At 39.6% G+C, this 26,148-nt stretch overlaps 2 protein-coding genes and 1 pseudogene across 2 annotated transcripts; 2 read left to right on the forward strand and 1 right to left on the reverse strand.

The window, feature by feature from the left end:
- Positions 1 to 9,457: 9,457 nt before the first annotated feature.
- LOC126622904 (S-protein homolog 19-like) lies at positions 9,458 to 9,889 on the forward strand. The gene has a single exon (XM_050291586.1). The coding sequence runs from the start codon at positions 9,458 to 9,460 to the stop codon at positions 9,887 to 9,889; it is 432 nt and encodes a 143-aa protein (XP_050147543.1).
- A 2,886-nt stretch (positions 9,890 to 12,775) lies between these two features.
- Positions 12,776 to 13,207, forward strand: LOC126622905 (S-protein homolog 19-like). The gene has a single exon (XM_050291587.1). The coding sequence runs from the start codon at positions 12,776 to 12,778 to the stop codon at positions 13,205 to 13,207; it is 432 nt and encodes a 143-aa protein (XP_050147544.1).
- A 2,864-nt stretch (positions 13,208 to 16,071) lies between these two features.
- LOC126623710 (subtilisin-like protease SBT3) lies at positions 16,072 to 25,780 on the reverse strand (annotated as a pseudogene).
- Positions 25,781 to 26,148: the final 368 nt, after the last annotated feature.

Genomic DNA, 26,148 nt, shown 5'->3' on the forward strand with positions numbered 1-26,148 from the left:
GGACTATTTATCCAATTAGGCCTAAAATTTATGTAAAGAAAATCATTTTAGAAAAAGGAAAACTAATAAAAAAGGTTTGAAAACTTTGAGTTTTAATGATAAGGACAAAATAAAGGGTAAAGTGAATAGTACAAAGATTGACTTTTTAGTGTAAAAATGTGGTTTTTCGTTAAAGTGAACAGTACCGGGTGCTTTTCGTTAAAGTTCCCTTTAGAAAATGACATCTCATGCATGCGTCAAATATTACATGTGTTTAAACTCTTTTATTTATTTATTATTGTTAGAAGAAGAGTGATATTTCATTTACTAATAAAAGGGCCACAAATATATATTATAAAGAATTTGACCCCTAAAAGGATATTTACAAACTAGATTTAAAAATATATCAATAAAGTATCACTAATTGCACGATCAACAAATGTCAAACAATTTTGAAAGGCTCTCTAAGTTTCTCGCGAACCCTAGGAGAGCGATCAGAGACTATAGGAAACCTAGGATTTCATGCTTTATCTGGCTGCTGATCACAGTTAGGCAGTGATAGGAGGACTGTGACTGAGGATTGAGATGTTTGTTAAGTCGAACCTTAGGAGAGCAACGACGAACTATTGGAAAGCTAGGGTTTCGTAATATTTTCGGCTACTGTTCACAGTGTAGCAGCGTGGGGAGGCGTGGGTCTGACGCTCGCGATTCTTGCTTGCTACATGATGTAGGGAAGTATTGTACAGTTCTCTAATCGGTGCTTCCAAGTGTGTGCTCGAAATTGGGACTGGGTGGTGCAAGGATTGATGTTAATGGAGGACATGATGGCCAATTTTGTAGCAAGGTTTGCTATAACAGAGGAAGAGAATGAGGTCGTTGTGGTGGATAGGAGGGAGGCTTCAGCTTTGAAGTCATCCTGAGTGTTCTTAATGGGAATGGTCATCTCTGATAAACCAATGAACAAAGAAGGTTTCAAAAGACAGATGAGAAACTTATGGCGCCCAAAAGCGAATGTGGTGGTGACTGATTTAGCAGACAATCGGTTTGCCTTTGGGTTTAATTCCATGCAGGAGCGTACTACAATATTACGAGGAGGACCATGGTTATATAACAAGCAGTATTTGTCGGTTCTTGGAGAGGCGGACAATTTGGCGTATCCTGCTACGATCCCACTATTTTTCCAAGAATTCTGGGTTCAATTCAAGGGTTTACCCTTTGCTATATGACGCGTCTAATAGGAAAGTTCTTAGGAAACTTGTTGGGGGAATATGTGTTTACGGATCAAAGTAGAAAGGAGGAGCAGTTTGGCCGCATCTTGCGTGTTAGGGTGCGAATAGATGTGCGGAAACCTTTTCGATGATATGTGACCGTACAACTGGAAGGCACGTTGTTAAATATTGATGATCGGTACGAGAAATTACCGTTAACATGCTTGATATGCGGTATGATGGATCATGTTGAAGATCAGTATGAGCGTTTTAATGGTACACATGTGGATGATAGGACAAAACCGTATGGTAGGTGGTTCCAAAATGAAGTGCTGGAGAAGAATTATATACAACCTGTAGGAAAAGGGTTTGGGCTTGATCCTGAAGGAGGCTGGGTGATGTCTGTACTGCCTACAGAAGACTTGGATGGCCTTATGGATGATGAGACAGATGAAGTGTTGGCACGGGGGGAGATGGGTCAAATTGGAACTTTGCTACCTGATCTGAACGTAACCCATAATGATCATGGTAGTGTGGATGATAGGGCACTATTACCTTATTTGCCGCAGAAAGTTAGGGAGGCCTAAATGAATCTATGGATTGCCAAGCTGATGATATTGGGACAGAAGCATCGAAGCCTTTACTGTTGTTTGAGACTGAGCTCACACCGAGGGTACGTAGGAATTGATATTGCTGCGCCACCTGCCAATGAGGTTTTCTCGGGGAGTTTGGAACTTATGTTGTCGGGAGATGGGTATGGAACGAGGGTGAGTGCAGGTGGCAGCGGTGGTGGAAGGGTTTATTCCCACTCTATGGGATCTGATCCTTTCAACTTGGCACCTTTTATATTTGGGCCAAGGGGTGATCGTCGTTATTTTTCAAGAGGCAATGGGGTTCAAAGGAAAAGATATAGGAAACCAAAACGGCAAGTTTATGTCCCACCAGAGCTTGGAAAAAGAGGCTTGCGTGAGAAAGAAATGATGGGAGATTTACCAGGTTTGAAGAGACGTGCTATTTTGATTTCAATTAGTTTTACCAATGAGTTGTATCAGCTGGAATTGCCCAGGGGCTTGGGAACCTCCAGGCAATTCGGGCACCTACGAGACTTGTTATTTATCAAGATCCCATGGTGATTTTTTTTATGCGAAACTACAAGCTCCAAGGAGTATATGAAGACGTTAAAATCACAGTTACTATTTGATGTTATGTTTACAGTTCTAAGTTCAGGAAAGTCAGGAGGTTTATGTGCCATGTGGAAGTCGGAAGCAAATCTTTGATTACGATCTTACTTTTCTAATCACATTGATTTAGAGGTAGGAGGGGTTGGAGATGTGAATCACTGGAGAATTACTTTCTTTTATGGTTATCCGGCTGAGGTGGACAGACACAAATCATGGAGTTTACTTTAGAGGCTGAGGGATAATTCTAGCTTGCCGTGGTGTTGCATGAGGGATTTTAACGAGGTTTTGTGTGTGGAGGAGCATGAAGAGGGTGATATGCTGAGTGAATGCCAAATAGAGGGCTTTCGGAATGCACTTACTAGTTGCCAACTACATGCTTTGGGGTTTGTAAGGAATAAATTCACTTGGGTTACTACGAGGTGTGGCGGCATAAAAGTTCGATTGGATAGAGTGTTAGCAATGCAGAGTTGGGTGGATGTGTTTTCATGTTACAAAGTTACCCATCTAAAGCCCACATCGTCAAATCATATACCGATTATGATGGAGTGTATTCCTAATAAACGAGTCAGTTTTACAAAAACCATTCATTATGAAGACGGATGGGCGGTAAAGGAAGGTTGTGGGGCTGTAGTTAAACATGGATGGGATACGGAGTTCTAGGGCTCACCCATGTTTCGTGTAACGAAAAAAATTAAAGCAACACGGATTCAGTTAACTAACTGGGCAAATGCTACTAAGCGTACTATTCCTGGGGAGATTATAGAAATTGAGGATAAGTCGAACTCTTTATTTGGGCAGCTATTCACTGAGACAATCATCGCCCAATGGCATGAACTATGTACCAGGTTGCATTCCCTTTTAGCACAGGAAGAAGCATTTTGGCCTCAACGGTCAAAAGAAAATTGGTTACAACTAGGTGACCAGAATACTAAGTATTTCCATCAAAAGGCAAATCGCAGAAGAAGGAGAAATGGGTTACATGGGTTATTCGACGAGGCTGGAGTTTGGCATGAAGATAAGAATGACATGGAGAGGGCTATTGTCGAGTACTTTACAAAGTTATATGACTCTTAGGGGGACACATATGCGATGGAAATTTTGAAGGTGGTCAATCCTAAGGTGTCGTCAGAAATGAATTAAGAATTTCTTAGGCCGGTTTCGAACAATGAAATTAAAAAGGCACTTTTCCAAATGCATCCAACTAAGGTTCCAGGACCTGATGGGATGTCACCTGGGTTCTATCAGAAGCATTGGGAGATAGTCAGCCAAGATGTTTGTGATGGGGTAAGGTATCTTTTATCCTTCGGGAATATGCTTCGGAAAATTAATTATACGCATGTTATGTTGATACCAAAGAAAATTGATCCTACTTCAATGACTCAGCTAAGGCCAATTAGTCTTTGTAATGTGATTTACAAGATTTGTTCTAAGGTTCTCATTAATAGATTGAAAATCATATTGCCGGAGGTTGTCTTGTCGTCGCAAAGTGCCTTTATTCCAGGCAGACTAATATCCGATAATTGTTTGGTAGCTTCAGAGATCACTCATTATATGCATAGGAAAAACAATGGGTAGAATGGGGCAATGGCATTGAAATTGGATATCAGCAAAATGTATGATTGTATTGATTGAAGTTTCTTGGAGCAAATTATGCGGAGGCTAGCGTTTGTGGAGGAATGGATTCACTGGATAATGATGTGTGTTAATACAGTATCATATTCCTTTAAGCTAAATGGGGAGACGGTGGGTTTTGTACAACCAAAACGTGGCATTCATCAGGGGGATCCGTTGTCTCTATTTTTGTTTGTTTTATGTGTATAGAGGGACTGTTGGTACTCTTTATGGGAAGCACAAGGTCGAATTCAAGGTATCAAGGTTTGTAAGGAAGCCCTAAGTGTTCATCATCTTCTTTTTGCGGATGATAGTTTTATCTTTGCTAGGAGATCTCTCTATGAATGCATACAGGTGAAGGAGTTATTACAAACTTATGAACGGGCGTCCGGACATGCTGTGAATTTTGCCAAAAGCAGTGTAGCCTTTAGTAAAAACCTCACAGTGATTGATGCACAGTTGCTTGCCAATTGTCTTGGAATGGAGAGGGTGGATTATCATGACCAGTATCTTGGTTTATTGATTTTTGTGGGCTGGTCAAAGAAAGTGACTTTTGCATATATTAAGAATTGTCTTTGGAAGAAGTTGAATGGGTGACGGGGCTCTTTGTTAAGTAGTGCGAGTAAAGAAATTTTGATAAAAACAGTAGCTAAAGCAATCCTATTGTATATAATGCAGACGTTCTTGTTACCTAAGTCTTTTTTTGATGAGTTAAACCAAATGGTTTTGGTGGGGTAGAGAAGCCGGTAAGCGTTGCATTCATTGGATGAAGTGGCAAAAATTGTGTAAACCAAAAGGTGAGGGTGGTTTGGGATTTAAGGATTTATATGTTTTAATTTGGCTTTGCTAGTTAAGCAAGGGTGAAGATTAATTCAATTCCCTAACTCTCTGGTTGCTCGTATTTTTAAAGCTAGATATTATCCCACAACAGATTTTCTGAAGGCCCAAGCTTCACCTAACTCTTCTCGTTACTGGAGAAATGTGGCGGCTTCAAGGATTATTATTCAGAGGGGTGCTCAGTGGAGGGTTGGAGACGGTTTGAGTATACATATATGGGGGGATAACTGGTTTCCAAAGGAGAATTTCTTTAAAGTGCTTAGTCCAAGACCGGCTGAAGTCTACCCATCTCTTACTGTGCGCTCCTTGATGGTGGACAATGATGGTATACGGTGGAATACGAGTCTAATTCATAGTTAGCTTATGGAGGAAGAAGCAAGCTTGATTTTAAGTATCCCGTTGATCCCCACTTGAAATTGCACATGCTGTGACGCATTAAGATGATGGGGACTGAAGCTTCTGTCATGCAGCTTGACTATAAGATTATGTAGTTTAACTAAAGCTTCATATATTTACCTCAAAAAAAATAAAAAATAAAAAAAAACTAAAGTCTCATACGGTGGTCTTAGCTACCGGCCGGTGGACGGATTTTTGTGGACCAAAACACGGTGTGGTATGCCAAGTGTCAAATACGATTGGTTAGAATTTTTTTTCTTCAAATTTTCAACTAATTATATTATTACAATTGGTCTACCGTTTAGTGTTCCTGATACAATAAAAATCTATCGTCAGTTGAGGGCCAGGCATATTGTTTTGATTATCATTTATAGACGTTTAGTCATCTATCACATACAATGAACAAATCAACCGTTTCGATTAATGTTTAGTTTATAATCCACCTTTATTAGTAATACAAAACAACCGTTTCGATTCATGTTTAGTATATAATCCATCTTTATTAGTAATGTAATTAAGCCCTCCCATCTTTTATAGTCGGTGTTTAAAATATTCACGAAATTGTCAATGATTCCTTCTAAATATTTTAAAAATCGAGAATCAATATGAAAAGTGAGTTTGAAATGCAAACCTCATCCTATATCGGCAACATTTAGGAAAACAATGATATTGACGATATTTACTGATTCACTATAGAAATTTTGCCAGAACCCCTTGTAGATTTTGAACTTTAGATTTCTTTTGAAAATTTTTCTGTAGTTTTGACTGAATTTGAATGAGTTGATAATACCACCATTTTGTAGTATAATAAAAATATTTGTGTTTTTCCACAAAACGGTTATAGAGGAATGAATGTTTTCCATGAATGGAGTAAATAGGCATTATATATAAGAAATGTGCACGTTAAACGCACCTAAAAGAATTCATAAACAAACAATGGCTGCTTCTTCTTCTTACTCATCCGAAACAGTGCATTTCTCTTGGTTCTGACATTTCTTGTAACTGTGACCAGCACAACTAGATATGTCGGTGCACTGCATATTGATGTTAAACTGACAAATGATTTGGGTCCAGGTCTCAACCTCACTGTTCATTGCAAATCCATAGAAGATCATGGTGTTCATGTAGTGCCTTATAACGGATTCAACAATTTCACTATGGATCTATCAATTTTTGAAGTTCCACCACACTACTGCGAATTTAAATGGCAAAATGTTACACATCCGTGGTTCCTAATATACGACCAATCTAGAGACTGGAATTTATGCCGAAATTATTGTCCTTAGAGCATAAAACAACAACGCCTGTGCATGAGAACCAACAAGAGCAGGGCTACAAAAGAGCATTGCTACACTTGGGGTTCCCAAGGAGTTCACAAAATATGTGTTTTCTATCTCATCTTCAATAAAAAGTCCTACTGGGAGAGGGTTATCCCATGTGTTGCTTTTTCTTTCCCCTTTGTGATTAATGGTTTGGCAATGTCTCTTGCTAGGAAAACAAACAAGAAATAACAAAAGCCATGAACTTATAGCTTTATTTATGGTTTCCCTTCTTATTTTTCTGACTTCTATTGTTGAAGAAAATGTTTTTGATCTAGGTATCATATTCATATAATTCATAACCCTTTATTTATTTTTTGAGACAAGATATATGTTCGTGAACCACTGGAATTCAGATGCAAATATTTTATGATTCTAACCAACTAAGCTACAAATCTTTTTGTTGCAAGTGTGTATTTTATTTTGCTAGCTAGAACTATCATATCTAATAACAAGAAGATGTTCAAAAATCTTATACGGGAATTAATCATCAGATATGAATTTTGATGATAGTTTGAAGTTTTGGGTTACAACAACTTACAAGTTTAAGCCAGAGCACATGCTTTTCTGCTGGAGCGGGTCGCGGTGTGGGTAGGGGCCAACCCACCTAGTTAGCTGTTGGGTTGGGTTGTGTGCTGGGCGGTAATGAAGCGAACATTTCTACCCTTTGAACTCCGTCTGCCCTATTCGGCTTGCAGCGAACTGGACCCACCTGGCCTTTGGGTCGGTATGTGCCCCTCATGAGCTTGTGGTGCCTCTGCAACGCTCTAGGCCTCGTCTAGGGCTCGGGTCTAAGCTCCTTCTGGCACCTAAGCCTGCAGCTCATGGACAACCGTTGCTGCTGCTTCCCCTCGTGCCTAGGCTTCGACTTGGGCCGCTGTTATTGCGGCGGTCCTTGCTGCTTGCTGGGCTACAACTGCTGCTGTTGTGGCTCATAGCAGTGGATCTCGTCCAGCCGTCTTGTCGAGCCGCGAAGATTATCGGCATGGGGCCACATCTTGGTCTCCATTGTCCAATTCGTATACTTTAACGTAAGGTATTCCATTCTTCATGATTTCGAAATTTTCAACTATTGTATCATTTCTGAGGGACTGATTAAGGAACTTTTATTAAAAAATTCAATTACTAGGAGCATAAATCAAATCCAACGTAACAGAAATTTTCGAAAAGAGAGTGCGAGAGTCCTTTTCGAGATATCAACTTAAACTCTCAATGAAAACGTTAATATGTGGTAACAAATTTTTGTCGTTTTCAGTCTTGACGAAATTGTACTTACAAAAATAAATAACACCTCTGATCAAAGCCAAAACAACAAGCGCGGCCACGAGGTGGGTTGGGAGTGGGGAGTTTGGCTAATGGATCTCCAATGCCTAACTTAGTTTCTCTAAAACGAGAGATAGTTTTAGGGTTTAAGTGCATAGCAAAAATTACCAAAAGTTGGTGAAGATGGAGTATTTATAGGGAGTTGGCCAACCTAGGGTATCTATGGTTGGATGCAATTATGATTCCTTCCTTGTTTGAGATGATTTTCAATTAGGAGAATATTAAAGATGGGATTTCGTAATCAATCATATTTTTAATGCCTTTGAATTTTCTTCTTGCCATGGGTACGAGAGCTTGATGATGTCGTGGTCAACTGCTTGCGTATTTCAGAGATGATGAATTATGCGTGGATTAAATGTGAGTCTCGCCTATTTAATGAGGGTATCCTTCTCTTCTTCGAAAAAGAATCCACGTGGCAACTCCAAGAATTTTCGAATTACTTTTGGCTCCACAATAAGACTTACAATTGTTTATGAACTTTCACCCAATTTAGATTTGGCTTTGAACTTTCACCTTAGATTCGAGTTGGTCCTTAAACACATATTTAGAATATGAGATGTGTGAGACTCACATGCGTGCCGCATTATCAAACAAACCGAACTTTTGAAAGATGTGAATACGGCAAAGTCTAATGATGCACGTTTTGTTAAACCTCAATCAATGTGACTGGCAGGAAAAAATTTGTATTTATTGTTTCAATTATAATTTGTGATTACCACAAATAACATAATCATAGACCATTCATTATTTTAATTATCTTGATTCCATAAGGTGATTTTAGCTACCTTCCTTTGGACAAATTCTTTGGTATGCTGGGAACACGGCACAATACATTAAGTTTCATAATAGAATTGGTTGGAAATAATATTTTTTTAAATTTTCAACAAATTGTATTGTTACACTTGGTATACCGTTCAGTGTTCCAGGCACATTGAAAAATATCTCAGTCCGTTGAGGGCAGGGCATATTGTTATCATTTAAAGAAGTTTAGTCATCTATTCATGTTCAATGAACAAATCAACCGTTGGATTCGTGTTTAGTAGATAATCCGTCTTTATTAGTAATGTAATTAAGCCCTCCATCTTTTATAGTCAATGTTTAAAATATCCACAAAATTGTCAATAAGTTCGTCGAAATATCAAAAAACCAAGAATCGATATGGAAAGTGGGTTTGAAATGCAAATTGCACCCTATATCGATGAGATATAGGAAATCAATTAATATAGACGATAATTACCAACTCAATACAAAAAATTTGCCAAAATCCTTTGCAGCTTTAAACTTATGATTTTTTTTTTTTAAGAAATTTTTCTTTACTTTTGACTGAATGAGTTGATACACCCACCTGATTGTAAATCCATAATTTGTGCCAAAGACAACCAATTTCAATATCGATATATCCATAATTATTTCTATAAATTTGCATATCGATATTTCTACCTATTCCAAAATTTGAAATTCTGTTTGTAGAATAATAATGCTATTTTTTTTTTATCCACAAAACGGTTGGAGGGAATGAATGTTTTCCATGAATGGAGTAAATATGCATTATAAAAAAGAAAGGTGCACATTAAACGCACCTAAAAGAATTCATAAACAAACAATGGCTGCTTCTTCTTCTTCACTCATCCGAAACAGTGCATTTCTCTTGGTTCTGACATTTCTTGTAACTGTGACCAGCACAACTAGATATGTTGGTGCACGGCATATTGATGTGAAACTGACAAATGATTTGGGTGCAGGTCTCAACCTCACTGTTCATTGCAAATCCATAGAAGATCTTGGTGTTCATGTCTTGCCTTACAACGGATTCTACAATTTCACTATGGATCTATCATTTTTTGAAGTTCCACCACACTACTGCGAATTTAAATGGAAAAATGTTACTTATCCGTGGTTCCTAATATACGAACAATCTAGAGATTGGAATTTATGTCGAAATTATTGTCCTTGGAGCATAAAACAACAACGCCTGTGCATGAGAACCAACAAGAGCGGGGCTGCAAAAGAGCGTTGCTACACTTGGGGTTCCTAAGGAGTTCACAAAATATGTGTTTTCTATCTCATCTTCAATAAAAAGTCCTACTGGGAGAGGGTTATCCCATGTGTTGCTTTTTCTTTCCCCTTTGTGATAAATGGTTTGGCAATGTCTCTTGGTTGGAAAACGAACAAGAAATAACAAAAGCCATGAACTTATAGCATTATTTATGGTTTCCCTTCTTATTTTTCTGACTTCTATGGTTGAAGAAAATGTGTTTGATCTAGTTATCATATTTATATAATTCATAACCCTTTATTTATTTTTTGAGACAAGATATATGTTCGTGAACGACTGGAATTCAGGTGCAAATATGTTATGATTCTAACCAACTAAGCTACAAATCTTTTTGTTGCAAGTGTGTATTTTATTTTGCTAGCTAGAACTTTCATATCTAATAACAATAAGATGTTCAAAAATCTTATACGGCAATTAATCATCAGATATGAATTTTGATGATAGTTTGAAGTGTTGGGTTACAAGGTTAAGCCGGAGCACATGCTTTTCTGCTGGGCTGGTAATGAAGCGAACATTTCTGCCCTTTGAACTCCGTCTGCCCTATTCGGCTTGCAGCGAACTGGACCCACCTGGCCTTTGGGTCGGTATGTGCCCCTCATGAGCTTGTGGTGCCTCTGCAACGCTCTAGGCCTCGTCTAGGGCTCGGGTCTGAGCTCCTTCTGGCACCTAGGCCTGCAGCCCATGGACAACCGTTGCTGCTGCTTCCCCTCGTGCCTAGGCATCAACTTGGGCCGCTGTTATTGCGGCGGTCCTTACTGCTTGCTGGGCTACAACTGCTGCTGTTGTGGCTCACAGCAGTTGATCTCGTCCGGCCGTCGTGTCGAGCCGCGAAGAGCATCGGCATGGGGCCACATCTTGGTCTCCATTGTCCAATTCGTATACTTTAACGTAAGGTATTCCATTCTTCATGATTTCGAAATTTCCAACTATTGTATCATTTCTGAGGGACTGATTAAGGAACTTTTATTAAAAAATTCAATTACTAGGAGCATAAATGAAATTCAACGTAACAGAAATTTTCGAAAAGAGAGTGCGAGAGTCCTTTTCGAGATATCAACTTAAACTCTCAATGAAAACGTTAATATGTGGTAACAAATTTTTGTTGTCTTCATTCTTGACGAAATTGTACTTACAAAAATAAATAACACCTCTGATCAAGGCCAAAACAACAAGCGCGGCCACGAGGTGGGTTGGGAGTGGGGAGTTTGGCTAATGGATCTCCGATGCCTAACTCAGTTTCTCTAAAACGAGAGATAGTTTTAGGGCTTAAGTGTATAGCAAAAATTACCAGAAGTTGGTGAAGATGGAGTATTTATAGGGAGGTGGCCAACCTAGGGTGTCGGGTTTTGCCTACACGTGGTGGCATTCCATTAGCCAAGGTGGGTCATCATAGGATGGACGATGAAAGAATAATCTAGAAAATATTAGTTATTAAATAATACCTTGGAATTATCTGTAAAGTATCTATGGTTGGATGCAATTATGATTCCTTCCTTGTTTGAGATGATTTTCAATTAGGAGAATATTAAAGATGGGATTTCGTAATCAATCATATTTTTAATGCCTTTGAATTTTCTTCTTGCCATGGGTACAAGAGCTTGATGATGTCGTAGTCAACTGCTTGCGTATTTCAGAGAGGGTGAATTATGCGTGGATTAAATGTGAGTCTCGCCTATTTAATGAGGGTATCCTTCTCTTCTTCGAAAAAGAATCCACGTGGCAACTCCAAGACTTTCACCCAATTTAGATTTGGCTCTGAACTTTCACCTTAGATTCGAGTTGGTCCTTAAACACACATATTTAGAATATGAGATGTGTGAGACTCACATGCGTGCCGCATTATCAAACAAACCGAACTTTTGAAAGATGTGAATACGGCAAAGTCTAACGATGCATGTTTTGTTAAACCTCAATCAATGTGAATGGCAAGAAAAATTTTGTATTTATTGTTTCAATTATAATTTGTGATTACCACACAAATAACATAGTCATAGACCATTCATTATTTTAATTATCTTGATTCCATAAGGTGATTTTAGCTACCGTCCGTTGAACAAATTATTTGGTATGCTGGGAACACAGCGCAGTACATTAAGTTTCATAATATAATTGGTTGGAAATGATTTTTTTAAAATTTTCAACTAATTGTATTATTACACTTGGTATATCGTTCAGTGTTCCAAGCACATTGAAAAATATCTCAGTCCGTTAAGGGCAGGGCATATTGTTATCATTTAAAGAAGTTGAGTCATCTATTCATATTCAACGAACAAATCAACCGTTGGATTCGTGTTTAGTAGATAATCCGTCTTTATTAGTAATGTAATTAAGCCCTCCATCTTTTATAGTCAATGTTTAAAATATCCACAAAATTGTCAATAAGTTCGTCGAAATATCAAAAAACCAAGGATCGATATGGAAAGTGGGTTTGAAATGCAAACTGCACCCTATATCGAGGAGATATAGGAAATCAATGAATATAGACGATAATTATTACCGACTCAATACAAAAATTTTGCCAAAATCCTTTGCAGCTTTAAACTTATGAATTTTTTTTTTTAAGAAAATTTTCTTTACTTTTGACTGAATGAGTTGATACAGCCACCTGATTGTAAATCCATAATTTGTGCCAAAGACAACCAATTTCAATATCGAGATATCCATCATTTTTTCTATAAATTTGCATATCGATATTTCTACCTATTCCAAAATTTGAAATACTGTTCGTAGAATAATAATGCTATTTGTTTTTTTTATCCACAAAACGGTTGGAGGGAATGAATGTTTTCCATGAATGGAGTAAATATGCATTATAAAAAAGAAGGGTGCACGTTAAACGCACCTAAAAGAATTCATAAACAAACAATGGCTGCTTCTTCTTCTTCACTCATCCGAAACAGTGCATTTCTCTTGGTTCTGACATTTCTTGTAACTGTGACCAGCACAACTAGATATGTTGGTGCACGGCATATTGATGTGAAACTGACAAATGATTTGGGTGCAGGTCTCAACCTCACTGTTCATTGCAAATCCATAGAAGATCTTGGTGTTCATGTCTTGCCTTATAACGGATTCTACAATTTCACTATGGATCTATCATTTTTTGAAGTTCCACCACACTACTGCGAATTTAAATGGCAAAATGTTACCTATCCGTGGTTCCTAATATACGAACAATCTAGAGACTGGAATTTATGCCGAAATTATTGTCCCTGGAGCATAAAACAGCAACGCCTGTGCATGAGAACCAGCAAGAGCGGGGCTGCAAAAGAGCGTTGCTACACTTGGGGTTCCTAAGGAGTTCACAAAATATGTGTTTTCTATCTCATCTTCAATAAAAAGTCCTACTGGGAGAGGGTTATCCCATGTGTTGCTTTTTCTTTCCCCTTTGTGATAAATGGTTTGGCAATGTCTCTTGGTTGGAAAACGAACAAGAAATAACAAAAGCCATGAACTTATAGCATTATTTATGGTTTCCCTTCTTATTTTTCTGACTTCTATGGTTGAAGAAAATGTGTTTGATCTAGTTATCATATTCATATAATTCATAGCCCTTTATTTATTTTTTGAGACAAGTTATATGTTCGTGAACGACTGGAATTCAGGTGCAAATATTTTATAATTCTAACCAACTAAGCTACAAATCTTTTTGATGCAAGTGTATATTTTATTTTGCTAGCTAGAACAATCATATCTAATAACAAGAAGATGTTCAAAAATCGTATACGGGAATTAATCATTGGATATGAATTTTGATGATAGTTTGAAGTTTTGGGTTACAAGGTTAAGCCAGAGCACATGCTTTTCTGCTGGAGCGGGTCGCGGTGTGATGCACTACCAGATGTGATGCACTGCATATTGATGTTAAACTGACAAATGATTTGGGTGCAGGCCTCAACCTGACTGTTCATTGCGAAGCCATAGAAGATAGTGGTGTTCATGTCGTGCCTTATAACGGATTCTACAATTTCACTGTCAATCTAGCATTTGAAGCTCCACCGTACTACTGCAAATTTCAATGGCAAAATGTTACACATCGTTGGTTTCTAATATACGAACAATTTAGAGACTTGAAATTATGCCAAAATTATTGTCCTTGGAACATAAAACAGGATCGTTTGTGCATGAGAACCAGCAAGATCAGCGGGGCTACGAAACAACGTTGCTACTCTTGGGGTTCCTAAGGAGTTCACAAAATATGTATTTTCTATTTAATCTTCAATAAAAAGTCCCATGGGGAGAGGCATATCCAATGTGTTTCTTTTTTCTTTCCTTTTTGTGATAAATATATAGTTTGAGAAATGCTAAGGAGACTCTCAATGTGAGACTCTCTATAGACTCTCTGTCACCTCAAAGTTTAACATCAATTATCTTGTCAACATTATAAAACATTATGCAAAAAATATAAGGTAGCATAAAGTAGAGCTCCACTTTTGAGAGAGTCTCATTAGCATTTCTCAAATAATTCTGGGAATGTCTCTTGGTTGGAAACAAACAAGAAACATTAAAAAGCTTGAACTGTTTATTGTTTATCTTCTCATTTTTCTGAATTCTATGGTTGAATATATAAAACGTGTTTTATCTAGGTATCATTTATAATTCATAACCCTCAATTTAATTTTTGAGACAGGTTGGAGGAGGAGGATGGAACTCGGGTGCAAATAATTTATGATTCTAACAAACTGCAAATGAGCTACAAATTCCTTGTTGCAAGCGTGTATTTTGCTAGCTAGAACTATCCTATCCAATTACAAGAAGATGTTCAAAATCTTATACGGGAATTAGTCATCATGATATGAATTTTGATGATAACTTTGAGTTTTGGGTTACAAGGTTAGGTCATGATGGATTCACTTCTTACCATGATTTTAAAGTGAAACGTGCACTTTTTTCCATATTAAACGAGGGCATATAGCTCTAAGACGTAGAATAAAATTCCATTTACTTACCTGAAATGAGAGAAGAAAGAAATTTGGAAATATAAGATTAGGGAAAGTAAGAATTTGGAATCGGACTAAGTAGTCCCTCTAGCCTATATGATTCTTAATTTTTTTGGTATCAGATTATGATTTTAAGGTGAAACTTGCACTTTTTTCGATCCTATATGTTTTAGTAATTAGGATGATTCTAGCCATGTTTTAGTAGAGGTATGGAAGTAAGGAATAAGAAATGATCTTAACCCAAAAAAGAACAAACTCATCAAGAATTCATGGGTTTGTGAAACTTGCTTATTCAAAGCATCGGCAAGAATTGTTTGACAGTAAAGAACTAGCAGGATATAAAACACTGAAAAATTCTTGTATGTACACCAATACATTACCAAAAATAAAAAACCTCTTGAAAAAAGCCCTAAAGTTTTAACCAAGATCAATGCCTAGTTCCGTAATCAACCGTAGAATTTTGATGGCATGCAGCGAATATACGAAATCAGAAGAAATTTTCTTAAAAGGATAGGAGAGAAAAAAATTTCGATGCCATATCACTCCCGACAGTGATGCTTCGGGAACCAGAACAACTCATCAGTTCGAACACTTTGCACCTTGGATTGGAGACTACTCTCCCATGCATAACATCTGAGCCATTGGAAAATACACAATGAAAAACAGTACATATAATATAGGCATGTCACCAAAATTGAGTATACTACTAGCTAACTCCTCAACATAAAATGCTAAAACCAACCGCGCTCCAAACACATTTGAAAATAACAAGACCTTAACCCTCTCGAGAACTTATGAGTAACCAGATAAGCGCTGCAAGCCCCCAAAAATAGCACAGGAAGTTCTGCATTTCATGGTTTACCAAACAGCATCTCTAGACAAATACACAAAATGAAAGCATTCCTGACTAGCACAAGTTAAATTCATAATGAGTACAGGAGACATAGACGTGGCGATGGAAACCTGTAAGAGATGATTCAAAATAAATCATTGCCAAGTTCTCTTCATATCTAGAACAACATTCCCTGTCAAGCACAGAGGCCAAAGAGTTGATAAAGTTGAGACCAAACATAACAGAAATTCCTGTATTTAAGGGCTGAGCAAGGGTTTATTTCCAGGAACATCTCCCTAGTGGCTGGACTCGATTCTCACTACAGCCCTCCACATATGAATTGAGATACACACACAGAAATTAAGAATCGGACAACACAGAAAAGAGCTTAAAACTTTATTATAATTAAGAAAATGAGTTTAACAATAAAGATTGAGCATATCCTTTCTCATAGAACTATGTAGTAAATTAACGATCGCTACAAGGCTTCATATAATGTGGTTTTGCATGACTATCTAGTTAGTAACAATCACTACGGGGCTTGATACAATGTGGCTATGTTGATCAATCCACTTCAGGTAGCCGTATGTCACTCTCGAAGCATTTCCGTCAATCTCTACCCTCAGAGAGAAAGCATGCTGCTGATTCTTTCTGGAGAATGCTAGAGTACTTGGCTCTACTGCAATCTTCAGGCCTCTTGGAACTTGCAACACTGCTTTGTAAATCGATGTATGATTTCCCACATTTGTCACCACCCTAGTGAAATTTTCAGATTTTGTAGATGACCGGTCTATGCTGCTCTTGAAGGAAGCTATAAAAGAAGGATAGTTTAGCTGAGTCAGATGTGAACTGCAACTCCACTCACTTCGCCGAAGAACAGCACGCATCTGCTTTGCATTGTACCCTAGGCCACACAGGAACTCAATGTAATCTTGGACATCCATGTCATAGATTAATCCAGGGTTCATGGCTTTATTCGGGTTGATGTGGCCTGCACCGAAGTCCAAAGGGGTGGCTGGAAGACTAGTCTCTTGGTCTTTTATGGTCGCATTGGTGTTGTCAACAGTGTATGCACTGGTCATGATTGCCGATCGAATTGCCGCTGGGCTCCATTCTCTATGAACTGCTTTTACCAGAGCAGCAACACCTGCAACGTGCGGTGCTGCCATTGAGGTCCCTGACAAGAGTGCATAATCTGACACCAGCTCGTAGTTATTTAGGTGGAAGATTGATGGCCTGTTAGGTGCAACTGCACCTAGCACGTCAACCCCTGGAGCGAGAATGTCTGGTTTTAGGATGCTTGGATTGATGCGGTCCGGTCCTCTTGAAGATTGAGAGTACACTTGTGGTGCTGGTTTTGAACCCAAACTGGTGTGCACAAAGCTCAGGGTTTTAACTTGAGTTGTTTTGTTGGCTCTTGTTGCATACTCCTTGATCAAAACCCCTTTCTCAATTGGGAGAACCAGAGCGGGAATGGTGAAGTCTTGGAGGTTGAAATCTGACTCATTAGACATAAAGATTCCAGCATAAGCTCCTGAGTTTCCTACCTCCGTCATTTGACCAACGAAGGAAGTCAGGTTGCTCCAATCACAAAGAACCACCTTGCTGACCACTTCTTCACGAATCAATGCCCCAGGGTCACATCTTTGTTTGCTTGTATTGTGTTTCCCATAAAACAAAGGTGCATCACTAATGTAAACGCTTAGCGGGAAGTATGATACTCCTTCAGCGGTAAATAAGCCACCATCGAGCGTAAATTTTGCAGTAAAAGTACGATCCATTGTTCCGGCACCTACTGTAGTGATCCACGGGGCTCCGTTGGATGTTGAGCTTTCAAGCGGACCGTCATTTCCCACAGCACACACGACAACAATTCCTCTTTGGACTGCTGAGAAAGAAGCGATCGCAATCACATCGTTGAAATATTCGGGTATATATAAGCCAAAAGAAAGGGACATGATATCAACGCCATCGGAAATGGCCCTGTCCATGCCAGCTAGCACATCACTAGCTATAAGTTCTTGTCCAGACCATCCGATTTTGTACATGGCAAGGTGTGCACGCGGCGCCATCCCTCTCGGAGAACCTTTTGCGTATCCGAAGTGTTAGGAATGTCGGTACTACAAGATAGAGAATGCACAAGGTAAAGTAGAAAATGGACGCCAAGAATTTATGTGGTTCGGCAATTTATGCCTACGTCCACCAAACAAGGATCAATCTTCACTATATGAAAAAGATGAATACAACAAGAGTAGTCTTACCAAGCCAAAGACAAGGCTTGATGGATACAAGAAAGTATAACACACACTTTCTATCACTCTAAACTTCACTCACACAATGTGTAGTGGAACACTCTCACTCTCACTCTTGGAGTGGAACTCTAGCTTTGGACTTGATCCTTTGCTACTCACTCTTGGTTCTCAATTGGTTACATCACACCCATATTTATAGGTGAGGGCTTGGCATTCTACTAGTTTCTAGTTCCTTCTTCAAACCTCTAGTATAGAAAAATCTAGACTAGCCATATACTTGTAGCTTCTAGATCTTTCCATTTGCAACCAAGGAAGCTAGTACTCTCTAGCTTCTTCCATCAACTTAATAACATTCTAGAATTGTCTAGCAAGCTCCAGCCTCATCTCTTGCTTACTAGAATAATCTAGAACATTGATCATGGGCTGGACCATATACCAACAATCTCCCCCTCCAGTCCATGAGGGAGGAATTCCGATCATGACTCCAAGTTACCTGGAGTTCATCCCAGCAGCCTTAATGCAGAATTCCAACTTTGATTTTGTGACTACCTTTGTCAACATGTCTGAAGAATTATTATCGGTATGAATCTTCTTCAGCTGCAGCAACTTGTTCTCGATAGCGTCTCTAATCCAGTGATAACGAATATCAATGTGCTTAGTGCGTGAATGATATGTAGTGTTCTTGCTCAAGTCCAGAGCACTCTGACTATCACAATAAACGCCATAATCACTTTGCTTCAAACCCAACTCTTGGAGAAACCGCTTCAGCCACAACAACTCCTTGCATGCTTCTGTAGCGGCTATGTATTCAGCCTCGGTTGTGGACAAAGCAATGCACTTTTGTAACTTGGATTGCCAAGACACGGCTCCCCCTGCAAAAGTAAACAAGTACCCAGACGTAGATTTTCTACCATCCAGGTCACCTCCCATGTCAGCATCTGTAAATCCTTCCAAGATTGGTTTGGAACCGCCAAAGCACAAGCACATCTTAGAAGTCCCTTTCAAATATCTGAGAATCCACTTAACAGCTTCCCAGTGGTCCTTCCCTGGATTAGAGAGAAACCTGCTCACCACACCTACTGCATGAGCAATATCTGGCCGTGTGCACACCATTGCATACATGATACTTCCTACTGCTGAAGAGTAGGGAACAACTGCCATTTTCTCCTTTTCTTCATATGTTTTTGGACATGACTCTTTGCTCAACTTGATATGATTGGCTAAAGGTGAGCTTACCGGTTTGGCTGCTTTCATGTTGAACCTTTCAAGCACCCGTTCAACATACTTTTCTTGTGACAGCCACAACTTCTTGGATTTTCTGTCACGAATTATCTCCATGCCCAAAATCTGCTTGGCTGGCCCTAAGTCCTTCATGTCAAAGGACTTAGATAACTCTTCTTTGAGCTTTTTAATCATAGAAGCATCTTGTCCGACAATCAACATGTCATCAACATAAAGCAATAAGATGATGAATGTACCTCCAGAAAATTGTTTGATATAGACACAAGAGTCAGCATGAGTTCTCTTGTACCCATTACTCACCATGAATGAGTTGAACTTCTTATTCCACTGTCTCGGAGCCTGCTTAAGACCATATAAACTTTTCTTAAGCTTGCACACCAAATTTTCTTTACCTTTGACTTCAAAGCCTTTGGGTTGCTCCATGTATATCTCCTCTTCTAAATTGCCGTGGAGAAATGCAGTTTTAACATCTAACTGCTCGAGCTCAAGATCCATGCTTGCTGCCATACCAAGGATAACTCGAATGGAAGTCATCTTCACCACCGGTGAGAAAATCTCATCAAAGTCAACTCCTTTCTTTTGACCAAAACCTTTGACAACCAAACGAGCCTTGTACCTTGTCATGTTGTCGTCTCTTTTCAATTTGAACACCCACTTGTTTTTCAATGCTTTCCTGCCCTTTGGAAGCTCCACCAGCTCATAGGTATCATTCTTTGATAAGGAATCCATCTCCGACTCCATTGCCTTCATCCATTTGTCACTGTCGTTATGAGCTCTGGCCTCCTCATATGTTTCGGGCTCTCCATAATTAGTCAACATGATATACTCTGATGAAGAATACTTGGTAGACGGTCTTCGACTTCTGCTGGATCTTCTGACCTGATCTTCATTCTCTTGCGGGGCTAGAGGCTCCCCCTGATTGGATTCTCCTTGAATCTGCTCTTCTTGACTAGGCTCCCCCTGATCAGCAATCTCATGGTCTGGCACATCTTGATCAGGCTCCTCTTGATCAGCATTATCTGATTCTGCAGGCACTTCATTGGCAGTTGCTTCAGGGATGTCATCGTGACTTTCTTCATCTGAAGCTAATGGATCAACTCCTCTGACTGCGCCATCTGGTTGTGCCTCTTTATCCGAATCCCCAATTGTTTGATCTTCATAAAAGACCACGTCTCTACTTCGGATAAACTTCTTCTGGTATGGGTCCCATAATCTGTAACCAAAATCTTCACCGCCATAACCAAGAAAGATGCACGGTGTAGCTTTGTAGTCTAACTTCGATCTCTGCTCTTTGGGCACATGCACAAAAGCTTTGCAACCAAACACCTTCAGATGAGAGTAAGACACATCATTACCAGTCCATACTCTCTCTGGAACATCAAGACCTAATGGTACTGATGGAGATCGGTTGATCAAATAGCAGGCTGTCCTTACAGCTTCACCCCAGAACTGCTTAGATAACTTTGCAGTCCTCAACATACACCTGACTTTCTCCATGATGGTTCGGTTCATTCTTTCAGCAACACCGTTATGTTGTGGAGTTCCAGGAACTGTCTTCTCATGACGTATGCCATGTTTTACACAATACTCTCTAAACTGGTGAGATGTGTACTCGCCGCCGTTGTCGCTACGAAGGCACTTGAGAGGTTTCCCAGTTTCCCTCTCCACCATGGCATGGAACTCCTGGAATGTCTGAAACACCTGGTCTTTGGATTTCAACAAATACACCCACACCCTTCGTGAAGCATCATCAATATAAGTAACAAAATATTTATTTCTTCCAAGTGACTCGACTTCCATGGGACCACACACATCTGAATAAACAAGATCTAACAAGTTTCCTTTCTTTGTAGATGGAATCGAAAAACTAATTCTTCTTTGTTTTCCTAATAAACAGTGCTCACAAGAGTTTAACGACGTACCTTTGGCAAAGGGAATGTGAGACTTCTTTGCCAAAACCTGTAGGCCTTTCTCGCTCATGTGACCTAGCCTCTTATGCCACAAGTCTAGAGATGAGTCCTCCACAGCATTCAACTCACCTTTCAAAACCTTGGCATTTGACCGGTACAACGTACAACAAAGTCGTGCTCTTGCTACCACCATTAAGCCTTTAGTAAGCTTCAATTTTCCTTCGCCAATATGGTGATAATATCCTTGTCGATCAAGGGTACCAATGGATATCAGATTGAGACGTATATCAGGAATATGTCTCACATCTTTCAACATCAATTGGCAGCCGAGATTAGTTCTTAGACATATATCACCAATTCCAAGAATTTTGGAATAGCTTTCATTCCCCATCTTCACTATGCCAAAGTCACCTTCTTTGTATGTACTGAAGAACTCCCGTTTGGACGTAGCATGGAAGGAAGCTCCATTGTCAAAGATCCATTCAATGTCTCTGTCAGAGTTGCCCATATGCAGACATTCACCAACAGACAATATTTCTGGTACATCACCACATATGACAGCAGTGGTATTGCCAGTATCATCTTTCTTCTGATTGTTTCCTTCCCTTTGCTCTCTCTTCCAAACTCGACAATTTTTCTTCATATGGCCTTCTTTGCCACAATGGTGGCATGCACCCCTGAACCTTGACTTGGATCGGCTAGGACTCCTGCCATGACCTCTAGGTCCTCTACTCTTGCTTCTTCCGCGGTTCTCTGTGACAAATACTTGGCTGCTATCTGTGCCAGAAGTCTTTCTCCTTGTTTCTTCATTGAGCATGCTATTTTTAACATTATCAAGGGTAAGAACACCATTAGAAGCAGAGTTACTTATACTCACCACAAAGGTCTCCCAACTGTCTGGCAAGGATCCAAGTAACAAGAGCGCTTGTAGCTCGTCCTCGATCGTCATTTTCATAGTAGCCAACTGGTTGATGATATTCTGGAAATTGTTCAAGTGTTCTGCTACACTTAAACCATCCTTGTACTTCACATTGATGAGCTCTTTGATCAAGAAGGCTTTCTTAGCTGGAGTTTTCTTCTCGAACAAGGACTCAAGCTTTGTCCAAAACTCGCGAGCATTGGTTTCATTAGACACATGGTGAAAAACACTATCGTCCACCCATTGTCTAATTGTGCCAATAGCCTTGCGATTCATCTTCTTCCACTCGGCATCGGACATGCTCTCTGGCTTAGCGGCATCTCCTTCAATTGGCTCATGCAGATCCTTGCAATAGAGAATGTCCTCCATCCTTGGCTTCCATGTTACCCAATTGGAGTTGGTGAGTTTGATCATAGTGCCACTTCCTTCCATCTCGCAGTACGAGCCAACCGGGCTCTGATACCACTTGTTAGGAATGTCGGTACTACAAGATAGAGAATGCACAAGGTAAAGTAGAAAATGGACGCCAAGAATTTATGTGGTTCGGCAATTTATGCCTACGTCCACCAAACAAGGATCAATCTTCACTATATGAAAAAGATGAATACAACAAGAGTAGTCTTACCAAGCCAAAGACAAGGCTTGATGGATACAAGAAAGTATAACACACACTTTCTATCACTCTAAACTTCACTCACACAATGTGTAGTGGAACACTCTCACTCTCACTCTTGGAGTGGAACTCTAGCTTTGGACTTGATCCTTTGCTACTCACTCTTGGTTCTCAATTGGTTACATCACACCCATATTTATAGGTGAGGGCTTGGCATTCTACTAGTTTCTAGTTCCTTCTTCAAACCTCTAGTATAGAAAAATCTAGACTAGCCATATACTTGTAGCTTCTAGATCTTTCCATTTGCAACCAAGGAAGCTAGTACTCTCTAGCTTCTTCCATCAACTTAATAACATTCTAGAATTGTCTAGCAAGCTCCAGCCTCATCTCTTGCTTACTAGAATAATCTAGAACATTGATCATGGGCTGGACCATATACCAACACGAAGTGACTTGCGCTGGTCACATGGTTACCCGCCGCTGTCGAGGAGGTGTGGGTTCCATGACCGTTGTAATCTCTTGGCGAGTCATAGTCCAATGCGGCTAGGTTTCTTCCCGAAGCTCGGAAGCCTTTATTGAAGGACCGAGCACCGATTAGCTTCCTGTTGCAGAGGGAAGAAGCGAATGATGTTCTGTTCTAGCATGCGCCTTTCCATCTTTTTGGGACTCGTGGCATTCCCTTGTCGCTGAAGCTCTCACTCTCGGGCCAAATTCCGGTATCGATCACTCCTATTATCACATCTTTTCCATAGGAAGAAGCAGGCCAGACGCCAACTTTGTCATTAAGGCCGAGAAACTTGGGGCTATGGGTGGTGAACAGCCTGCCAAATGAGTCCGGATACGTGGCGACGTGAGCAGGCGAGTCCTCCAGTTCCGACAACTGCGAGTCAGTGAGTTTGGCGCTGAAGCCGTGCAAGGCGTGGCTGTAGGAGTACAATAGCATGTCACTGTTGTCGTCGTAGTCCGGAGGAGACGAAGGCAGCGACTTGAGGACGGACTTGTGCCACGCCTCCACTGACGGGAAAGATGCAAGCGTGGCTGATGAGGATTCGTAGTCCATCTGGATAATATAGGTCTTGTATTCCTCGGATAGTGCAGATGCATTGCTGTTGCTCTGCAGCAACAGCAGCAGCACCACCACCACCGACAAGCCCAGACCACGGATCATGTTGAAAAGGATGAAGTGTGGGTTCAACTGGAAACAAAGAAAAGATTTAGCATTTAGCAACAATACGTTGAAGAGGATCAAATCTAGGATTGAGGTGATTTTAAAAAAAGTCACTGTGAAAAAAAACTGAGGGTCATTTTTGTGTTTGGTAAACTGAAAAAAAAGGGCTTATTTTGGAAGCTGCTGTGAGAATAAGCTGAAAATCAAAGGAAAAGCTGAAGCTGCTATTTGCTGCTTTGAAAAAAAGCCAGTTTTTTCAAAGCACACGGAGCTACAGTGCTCCTTTAATGAAAAGACACACTATCATCCTGCTTTTTTTTCCAAAAGCACTTTCACAAAAAAGTTTACCAAACACTCTACTGGCTTTATTTCACAGCCGCTTATTCTCACAGCACAGCCGCTTATTCTCACAGCAGCTTTTTTTCAAAGCACAGCAATACCAAACCAGCCCCTAATATGTTGGTTTTACAATTGAACCTGGATGCACTGGGCAGAAACTAATAAAGCAACATATTGGTTTTACAAGTAATCCAAAAAGTATTGACCCATATTTTCAAATTCTAAAAAAATTAAAAGATGACACATCATTTACTTTGGAATTTTAATTTTTAAATTTAATCTTTCTAGCATTACTTTTTTGGTAAAAATATTTTTTATGTTAAATCAACTCCCTAAATGAAGTTGTTCGGCTTGTTTACTAAGATCAAAACGAAGCTAAACCACTCCTGCTATTTGTAGTGCCCTTTTATCAATGGTCATAATTAACACGTTGATATATTTAGACACCAGTTTTCTTCACGATGAATCCAAATCGATCATAAGCTTGTAAATTCTCATACTTTTATCAAATAGGATTTGGAATTAGGGTTCTTGGAGAAGCTGCTCATTCACTACGTAAGAAAATGACGAAGAAATTGGTGGCTAGATTTTTGTTATATATGATTAAAAATCAAAATTCAATACAGTAAACCAAAAATATTGTAGAAACTCGACCAGGTAAAGAGCCAAGCAAGGACAGTTTTAAAATATTAACAAAGCAAAGAACAGTTTTAAAATACAAGAAAAGGACTAAAGAACAGTTGATATCAAAAGGCTACACTGAACCAAGAGAGAGACGTTGGATTCACTCGGACTTTTCTGTCGGGATCCGACGGGTAAACTGTTTCTGGCCCTTAGATTCACATCCTACGGTTAGTAATTAATTTTTCTTTATAATGTGTTTATCTTCTAACTCCGTCTCCTTCAATCTTTTTCTCTCCCCCCGCCCTCCTTTGCCTGCTGTCTCCTCTCTCCTCCTGTTTTTTCTCTCCTCTCTCCGTTTTTTCCCCTTTCACTCCATCTTGTTGCCTGCTCTCTCTCACAGATGAAAATTTGAATCTACATTAATATTAAGTTCAATTGTTTTGCTCAAAATCTCGCCTCCCACATCTCAGATTTTCAACACAGCCATCTTTGTTGTTTGTCTCAAGCAGAAAATAAAATAACCCAACAACCTCTATCTCAAACCCCTGGCTTCTTTCTTCACCAACCAAAAAAACACCCAGAAGGAGAGCACAGCACGCAGAAGGAGAGAGTAGTGAGAAAAAGATAGCAGGAAAGAGAAAGAAAAAAAAAAACCCATTAAAAAACAAAATTAATTATTAACCGTAGGACTGAATCCAACCGCCAAAATCAGTTCGGACAGAAAAGTCCGGAGAGGATCCGAGTCCGTTGTTACGAGCTCCGCCTTTGCAAGTAATATAATCAAATCAAAGCACATATCAGAGAGAGAACTGGAAGCAAGGGCATACCTCAGACGAAAACAAACCCAGCAATGTAGAGCTCCTTCCTTGTTCAACTGTAGGGTGGTTACCTGACCGAGAGGATTGGGCTTGGGGAGGAGAGGATTTTGTGGGTTTTTGGGGATTCAATCACTGGAGGGGTGGACTTGCTCTTCATGGTGGGTAGAAGCAGAGTCTCTATATCTGGGTTTATATAATAGCAAGTGCAGTTCGACGTAACACGTTATGTCAGACAAAGTGGTATTCAAACCAAACCTTACTTCTTTCTGCAGGTCTTTCAAATTTCTGTGTGCCAGAGTCAAGCCATCATGTGAAAATGGTAAATGGATTTTATTTGCATGCTGTCTTCAGAGTGATTTGGTTAGCAGTCCATTTCTTTACCCAAAATGGAAAGCTGAGTAGGTTGTTCCCTTTGATATTTACTCTTTTGCCTCGTTAATTTGTGGTGGAACGGAAACGTGCACATGTTAATTACACCAAAAAGAATTCTTAAACAAACAAAACGCGTCATAAGCCACTATATCAATATTTCTAGTGCAATACCTGAATCGATGATCCATCACTGGATCGTTTCGTATGTA

Source organism: Malus sylvestris, chromosome 5 (genome assembly GCF_916048215.2).
Source record: "Malus sylvestris chromosome 5, drMalSylv7.2, whole genome shotgun sequence".
Classification (NCBI taxonomy): domain Eukaryota; kingdom Viridiplantae; phylum Streptophyta; class Magnoliopsida; order Rosales; family Rosaceae; genus Malus; species Malus sylvestris.